At 43.3% G+C, this 9,169-nt stretch overlaps 1 protein-coding gene across 2 annotated transcripts in view; it reads right to left on the bottom strand.

Moving 5' to 3' along the window:
• Positions 1-553: 553 nt before the first annotated feature.
• Positions 554-9,169, bottom strand: part of Myb (MYB proto-oncogene, transcription factor) — a 38,882-nt gene continuing 30,266 nt past the window's right edge. For both annotated transcript variants that reach the window (XM_042262217.2, XM_042262215.2), the window contains one exon: positions 554-1,860. In XM_042262217.2, the coding sequence (XP_042118151.2) occupies positions 1,741-1,860 (120 nt within the window). In that variant the 3' untranslated portion in view covers positions 554-1,740. The remainder of the gene's footprint in view (positions 1,861-9,169) is intronic.

The following is a 9,169-nucleotide window of genomic DNA, read 5'->3' as shown; positions in this document are numbered from 1 at the left end:
TGGGGGCATGGGTACATGCATGCCACAGTACATCTGTGGAGGTTGGACGACAACCTTGGTTCTCAGTTCTCAACTTCCACCTTTTGTGGAGACAGGGTCCGTCTGTTTACTGGACACAAACTTCCTGAGATTCCCCTGCTTCCATCTCCCATCTTGCCATAGGAAATCTGGGACTGCACACATAGATGTCTTGTCTGGCTTTGTGTGGGTTCTGTGAATTGGAACTCAGGTCCTTATGCTATGTAATAAGTACTTTACATGCTAGCCATCTCCCCAGCCAGATGTCAGTACTTCTATATGTATATTTTGTTTGCAGTTCAAGAGTTTTTGAACCTTGCTTGACACACTCCGGAAGAGTCTTCCCAATTGTCATTGCGATTATTCTGTGAACTACTTAACTTGCTTTGTCGTTACTTTCCCTGTGGCAAAGACGTGTCACACAAATTTTAGATGGCATGCACGTTTTGGAAAGAAAATGGTATTTTGAGTTTGTTTCATTTTCTTAGATGTGTTATTATTACCCCAAATCACAAAAACAAGAGAAGTCAGGAAGTATGTAAAATAAGGGCACAGCTTTATTTTGCTACAAGGCAGTAAGTACACTGTCATTTCCGAAGTTGAGGACCGGCCATCTTGCACCCAGTGTTCTCAAGGCAGAAACCGGCTAGTGACCTCTACGTTTGTCCTCCACAAACACAAGAACCATGAGGCAGTTCTGTCAGACTCAGAATGCCTGAATAAATGAACGGTCAACTCAAAACAAAACATATGACATGAACAACATAAATTTCCCAAAAAAAAGAAGTGCAATGCATGCTTTTATAAACCAACAATAACAAAAAAACTTTCCTAAAAAAAAATAAACGAAAACATACAACAAATGCAAAAATCTCCCAAATAAGTTTTCCAATTACAAAAGGAAAAAGTATATATATAAAAATAAAAAAGTCTTAAGTTCTAGTGCATAGTTTGTTATCTAACACAGAGTTTCTTTTCTTTCATCCAAGCTCTACTGCACCTCTGATACTAGCAGCATTGTCTACAGGCTAAGACCATAGCAGCGAAACACATTTTTTTTTATTTGGCATTTACAAAATTAAATTACTGAATAAAAATATAATTTTTTTTATAAAACTATTTCATACAGTAATAATTTTTAAAGCAAGCTAACAAAAAAATCCTCATGAGTTGGTTTAGTCCAATAAACGTATTTCCAATATTATTAACTACAAATGAGCTCTTAGAGGCTCCATGAACTATCACTTGGTATTTAGCCAACATTCATGATAATGCTTTTACTGGTTTTTAAAAATATTTGTGGGTATGCTTAGTGATTGAGAAATGTGAGATACTGGGGTATTTCTTTGTATAAAAATTTTTTAAAAATTTACCACAGTCAAAAAATACTGATCTGTTAGATCCTCTAAAATACAAATAAATCATTTTATTTTTTTTTTTAAAAATCTGATTACGATATTAACAAATGGTTACAATTCATTACCTAATAATTTAGGTAAGACTGCAATTCATTAATTTTTTTTTAAAAAAAATCCTTTTTAGTTGGGTGAAATCCAATAAGATTTCATGCAACTAAAACGCACTTGGTGCTTCTCTCAACTGTTGTAACAACAACAAAAAATAGGTTCTTCTCTCAATCATGAAGCGTTCCACGTTGAGGAATGATATATCACAAGTTAACTTGGAGTGTTCTGAAAACCATAATGCTTTTCTGGAAATGTCTCACATGACCAGAGTCCGAGCCGAGAATGTGCTCACATATTTTCGAGCCTGACCGGAGACCGTCATCTGATCCTCTGTCTTCCCGCAGGATGCTGGTTCCCAGGCACCACCACTGCAGGGCTAATGCGAGAGAGAGGGAGAGAGCAGGGTCAGAGCAGGAAGCACAGGCTGCTGTCCACAGGGGCATCCCCACCCCAGCAGGGCAGCTAGGTGGGACGCTGTCCCTGCCGGGAAGCCACGGTCAGGGAAGGTCTGACCCAAAAAACCAACACTTTCATATTCTGCAACATCTTGTTATTGGAATGCTTTCGGCCTCTTAGACAGTTTTACAAGGTGGGAGACAGGATTGGACATCCTTCTCCAGAGTTCCAGGCCTTTACTCACTCCATAAACTGGTGGGTGCTTGAGCCAATTACTTAAGCCAATTAAGCCTTACTTAATTTCTGTAATGCATCAAATACTGATAAAACCTACACATATTCATATGTATGTGTATATTTAAAAATTAACTTTTTAATATCTATATCAGTACAGCTTTTTTCTCTCTTCCTGTATTGAAGGTCAAACCCAGAGCCTCGCATTCTTGCTAGGCAAATGCTCTACCACTGAACTACAACCCCAACTCCTAGATTAACTTAATTTTCTCCTTTCTTTTTAGCAGAGTCTTATGTATCTCAGGCTGGTCTTGAACTCACTATGTAGTTGAGCTGACCATGAACTTCTAATATTCCTGCCTCAACCTCCCAAGCTCTGGGTCAGGCCTTCATGTACTGCAGAGAAGTAGTCTACCTACTGTGCCACACCTCCAGCCCTACTTTGGCTTAACTTTTAAGGATGTACTGGAAGTCACAGGATAGAACTAACAAGAAACAAGGTCCAGACACAGTACTGGGGCCTGTGTATACACAGTCATACATGTACATCATACAGCCACCGCATGAGGCAGGTCCAGACAAGCTTTAGTTGGCCTGGAAAATGAACCGGTGGGGTCTGGAGATAGCTTGCCCAAGCCCATGCCATGGTGTGCATACAGTGGCTTGAGCACTGGTCTCCCCGCTGCACCTCCTGACTCCTGCTATTTTCCCATGTTGACTCAGACTTATGTACAATTTATGTCCCACTTAATTCTCAGGACAGATTACAGTGTTCATAGCATAGACATAACAGTGTTTCAAAAGGTAAAACAAGCAAGATCACAGGAAAAGCAATCAGTATGAAGACTGGGAAAGGTTTGCACACAAAATATGTCTTCAACAGTACAGTGTAGCTGATAAAATAATCACTCAGAAGCTTATATTAATTAAACTGCTTGACCTACTACTGGCTAACTCTTACACTTAAACTCAGCCCATTTCTGCTAATCTATATGTCGCCATGTGTTCTGTGGCTTTGCCTGTTGCCTTTACAGGCTGCTCCCTGGACAGCAGGCTGGCATCTCCTGACTCAGCCTCCCTGTTCCCAGAATTCTCTTCTCTGCTTGTCCCGCCTATACTTCCTGCCTGGCTACTGGCCAATCAGCATTTTATTTATACAGAGCGATATCCACAGCAGCACAGTGCCTAGACGTAGGTAAACTACCACTCAGACTCTGAGCTACTCGGCAGCCAAAGAGGAAGACAAACATAAGGCCCAAGAGTGTAGGAAAAGTACAATTCCTGGTGTTGACATTTAACGGGAATTGTTTCCCACGGGCCAAAAGAAAAGGAAGAAAGACCATCTGCAGGCCCAGCAGTGAACCATAGTTACTCCAGCATTTGAGAGGCAGAGGTAGGAACATCAAGATTTCCTGGCCAGTCTGAGCTACACAGTGAGCTCAAGGCCAGCAATGGACTGCATAGCTACACCTCGTCTCCAACAACCAGGGCTTTGTTCTCTCTTCTCGCGTTTCTTTGGAGAGATGAAATGCACGAGTGGTTTTATAACACATAATAACAGTCTGTAGAGTGGAGGTTTGTGGTGCCGCAAGCAACCGAACAGGGCACGGGGCACTGAGAACACCATATCCAGAGAAATGGCAGTGGGGTGTTAGTGATTTGGACAGTGTTGGTGTGAAACGATACAGAGAGACCAAGGATCCAGTGGTTACACAGACCCTTGCCATGTACTGCCCATGCTCCCGTCACATTTTTAACCCTCACACAAAATACCCAGGGCGTAGCTACCCTGTAGTATCCCCACCTAGTTCACATACCAGGAAGTTCACACGGAAGAGAGCACCTGAGCAACGTGTTCCAGATCACACCGCCATGAAACTAAGGAGCAAGGATCTGAACTGGGGTGGAACAGGATAGCCCACAGCCCTAAGCCGGGTGTGATGCTGCTCCCAGCAGACCTCTTGCCAAGAACATGGTGGGGAAGTTGATAGGGATTTCAGGGGTTCAATCCCCGGGACCTTCCAATGCACACAGAACCGTGGGGGTGTGGAGTGAGAAGTGTCAACGCTTGCTGGCAAATAGCTACGACAACTCTGAATGGACGCTGCTGGCCTGGTGCTGAGGTTTCCCGGTTCTAGTGAATCGAGGTCTGCAAGCTCTGTTCTGACTTCCCTGAGCCACAGTCATTCAGTCCCCTCCTCTCCCTCCCCATTACGTAAATGGCAGTCAGGTGCACAAGTGTACTCTGTGTGTACAGAGGCAACATTCAACTTGACATCCCTAAAGCAAATGGGTCATCCTACAGACTTTCAAGGACGGCGTATCACAGACAGGATGCAACAAAGACGGCCTGCATTCCAGGTTGGCTTCTAACACAAAGTCACATTTAATATTTCCCGAAACGATCAATTTAGTTACGACATTCTTTGAAATGGTTCTAAACCAGTGGTTGTCAACATGTGAGTCGTGATCCCTTTGGGGGATTGAACAACCTTTTCACAGGGGTCCCCTAAGACCACAGAAAACACAAATATTTATATTATGATTCATAACAGTAGCAAAATTACAGTTTTAATGTAGCACTGAAATAATTTTATGGACAGGGTCACCACAACACGAGGAACTGTATTAAAGGGTCACAGCATTAGGAAGGGTGAGAACCACTGTAAGATGAATGTTTCCTTGGACTCAAACATGCAGACCAAACATACACATCTCTGCACAGTGCTTCCGTTCACCCAAAGGCCCTACTTGAGTTTTAGCAACTGTTTACTTGCTGGAACTGGTCTTCCAGTGCAGCCCAGAAATACAGATGGACACATGAAATCACCTAAAGTAACAAAATTTATTGTCCCATGTCCACCTACTGAGTTAGTGCTTGTAGTCCTGGTAGCAAAATACGATCTACAATAATTAGTGGTTGAGAAGCAGTAATTCAATATGGTGAATCCTCTACACAGAAAGCAGTATGCGCCGGGCGGTGGTCGCGCACACCTTTAATCCCAGCACTCGGGAGGCAGAGCCAGGCGGATCTCTGTGAGTTCGAGGCCAGCCTGGGCTACCAAGTGAGTTCCAGGAAAGGTGCAAAGCTACACAGAGAAACCCTGTCTCAAAAAACAAAACAAAACAAACAAAAAAAAAAAAAAAAAAAGAAAGAAAGCAGTATGCAGTGCTTAGAATCAAAGACTACACAAGTACTCAGAGAACAAGGAGAGGGGATCCTGAAAATCAAATGAGCAATGAGGAAGCCTAATGCAGTACCTTAACCTAATGATGCCATATACGTAGATTTAAGATACACAGTCACAGAAACATGTGTCTTCAACAAATGGAGGAGAAAAAGGAAAGAAGGGAGAAAACAAATAGAAGCAAAAACAGATTATTTCTCTGATTTTCTATTTAAAAAATGAATTTTTCTACTGGGCTTCAATTAACGTGGAACACAATTTCTAAACATGCAGGTTAAGTATCTTAAAATTCCACCACGAAATCAGTTATGTTTGCTTTTATTTATGCTTTCTGGTGATGGCTGTTGTCTGATCCTTCGTAGAATGGTACTGTGGGTGACTCAGACTATCCAAGTCTGCTCAGGAATTCTTATTGACTTAGATTCTCGAGTTGAAGATGATCGTGATTTTGACAAATCCCCTACATGATTATCCCTAGATTCACACTTTGTTCTTCCTCCAGGACTAGATAGCTGAGATGGAATCAATACATAAAGAAGGGGCCATGTATTTTTCATGAGTACTTTGTGGGAACTTTTCAAATAACCAGCTTCTCCTACAACAAAAGAGAATTTATGAAGATAAAGCTCAATTTAAAAATCCAAATCCTTCAGCACATGTCCTAAGTAAGGCTCAGAGCCTGGGGCTGGTGGTCACGTGGGTCCTGGTGTGTACACAACAGTGTCCAGTAAGCTACTGTGTGGGAGAATCACGGCAGAGAGAAAGGCCCGGAGCACATATGCAGCAGCTCTCTCTGCACTGGGAGAGAGCACACAGTAGGCACACCCCACAGTGAACGTAACACACTGTCTTTGAGGACAGACGGGCGGCAACGGTGTGGAAGGGAAGCAAGGTCAGATAGTGGGACACCACGGTGGAAAGGAGAAGAACTCTTCAGGCTGCAGAGATCGCCGCCTGTGCGAAGTATTTGCTCTGCAATGAGGACGAACCAGAGTCTGATGTCCAGACACCGTGTTTCAAACAAACAAACAAACGAAGAGGCTGGGCATGGTAGTGTGCACTTGAAATCCTAGCACTAAGAAGGCAAAGGCAGGTGGAGCCCTGGGGCTCCCTGGCAGCCAGACTAGCTCACTTGATGAGTTCCAGGTCAAGGTCTTAAAAGGGGATGGGGGTGGGGCTAGATAGGATGAACGGCACCTAAGGTTGTCCTCTAGCTGCCACATACACACGTGTGCTTCTCCCAAACACACACACACACACACAGAGAGAGAGAGAGAGAGAGAGAGAGAGAGAGAGAGAGAGAGAGAGAGAGAGAGAGAGAGAACAGCTTCTCTTTTGTCTGATGATCTTGAACCCAGGGCCCCGCAGCAACCTCTCCAGCAGACGAGAGCTCTGACAAAGGATGAGGTGCCTTAGTGTTAAGGACTGTTTTTCGATACTGCCGTCCAGGTCTGCGTGTTCTGGTTTTCACCCCCTCAATTTTTGTTTCATTTATTTTAAGGAAGCTGCTAGGCGCTGCGAACTTCTGCACATGGGTTCTCGCTCTGTGCCTAAGCCACGGCGTTCGGCAGCTGTCAGCCTGTGTGAATTCATTTCAATGTTAATAATCCTACCCGAGAGTCACCTTGCTTATCCTGTAATGCATCTTCCATTGCCGCTGGGCAGAAGTGAACTATAAACAGTCTGTCAAAACTTTAACTGGGATATCCTGTTAAGGCACTTTGGAGAAAAAAAAAAAATACCCAGACCCTTTGCAGAAGCAAATGAAAGGAGACAAGACCACATCCACAGGTGGTTTTCTGCCAGAATTAGATTATCTTAGCATTTTCACTTAGACTCCAGATAGTTTTTTTTTCCCATCATGCTGAACAACTGCTAGCATTATTACATTCATACAGCAATCTCATACAATATCTGCTGAGGTCAAGGTGCCTGGGAAACTGTTATATAATGTAAAGAGTTAATAAAGGCATCTAAAAGCATCTAATGTGTATATACATATATATATATATATTCAAATTAAAGCAACTTGTGAGATGACATTATGTCTTTAATATTTTTAACCTAATAAGCAGAAGTAAGAATTCTCTGATTCTGTTTGATTCACCCAAATGAAATACTACTTATCTTATCCTGAATGAAATCCTGAAAGTCAGAATTCCTTACCAGAGGGACATCTGTTTACAATGTCATACATGAAGGATCGCATAGAAAAATCTGAATTGTATCTTAAGTCAAGACGTTGCTACGGTACGATCAATGCACAATTACGTGCTTACAACTTGAGAGTTCCTAAGTGAGGGGATGAACTATGCAGCTGATGACTGGAAGCTCCCTATCCACCCATGCCTCCACTTCCCAGGCTAGACTGACAAGTGCCAGTGCAGAGGGATCCTTTGTAGTCATGGGCTTCTTTGACCTAGATGTCTCTAGAGGTTTTCATTCCTACATTTTTATAGATGTTCCAATAACTTATAGCCTCCTGTAACATGGGATACTCCAAGTGTTTAGAAGAATGACTCTTCTTGGACACCTCCTAGTATCTGATTATTAATATCTAGATAATTACCAAATTACTCCAAAGCAATTTCTCTTTCCTGGCCTCCCTAAGGCAGATTCCATCTCATGTTTATTCTAGGTGTCATCAAACAATGCATATGAAGAGTCCGCATCTTGGAATGACTGGGGCATGGCAGACCGACTCGGCTCGTCAGAGAGTCACATTTGGTTGGCCTCTCTCAGTGCCATTCCAGAGATGCACACAGAAAGCTCACTTGATTTATATCACCGATTGAAAGCAGGTCACCAAAATACATCGGACAGTGACATGACTTTCTGCCAATGTAAGGGGAAAGACAGTGACCAGATGGAGTACCGGTGATTGTGAAGACAGCCTGGGGAGGAACACAGCAGCACCGCAGACAAACAGATGTTCTGAGTGTACACTGTCCACATCTGTCTTCCTGCTACCAACACAACAACACTGTAGACAAACAGATGCTCTGAGTGTACACTGTCCACATCTGTCTTCCTGCTACCAACACAACAGCACTGTAGACAAACAAATGCTCTGAGTGTACACTGTCCACATCTGTCTTCCTGCTACCAACACAACAGCAGGAAAGAAAAGAAATCCAGTCCCTCATCCCTTTTGTCTCCACAGTACCAAGAGGCCTGACTCCCTGGGTTTCTGAATGGTTGATCAGCCTCTTTCTTTCTTTTTTTTTTTTTTTGGTTTTTCGAGACAGGGTTTCTCTGTGTAGCTTTGCGCCTTTCCTGGAGCTCACTTGGTAGCCCAGGCTGGCCTCGAACTCACAGAGATCCGCCTGCCTCTGCCTCCCGAGTGCTGGGATTAAAGGCGTGCGCCACCACCGCCCGGCATCAACCTCTTTCTTTTAGAGACCCACTAACAAGGCTCTTGCAAGGTGAGGCAGGGAATAGTATGCTAGGAGGAAGTAATTCATGGCGGTAATTGAGAAAATCTGGCAAGAGTGAGTGAGACCTCTTTACCTGACTTTTAGTTAATTTATTATGATATATTTTTTAGATGAGGTCTCATATAGCAAAGGCTATGTTGAAACTTACGATGTAATCACAGTTGACCTTGAACTCCTGATCCTCCAGAGTGCTGGGATTACAGACAGACATTACCATATCTGGTTTATGTGGTGTTGGATCAAACCCAGGGCTTCCCACATGCTAGGCAAGCACTCTACAGACGGAGCTAAGTCCCTTTTAAAGGGCAGAGACTGTGTGCAGTTATTCTCTCACAATGAATATCATGGGGACACACGGGCCCAGGGGCTGCCATCTTGCAAACAGCATCATATCCAGTTGATGTTCACAGCGACCTTATGAGATCAGTGG

The sequence above is a fragment of the Peromyscus maniculatus genome, chromosome 16, assembly GCF_049852395.1.
Source record: "Peromyscus maniculatus bairdii isolate BWxNUB_F1_BW_parent chromosome 16, HU_Pman_BW_mat_3.1, whole genome shotgun sequence".
NCBI lineage: Eukaryota > Metazoa > Chordata > Mammalia > Rodentia > Cricetidae > Peromyscus > Peromyscus maniculatus.
This window is presented reverse-complemented; position numbering and strand designations above follow the sequence as displayed.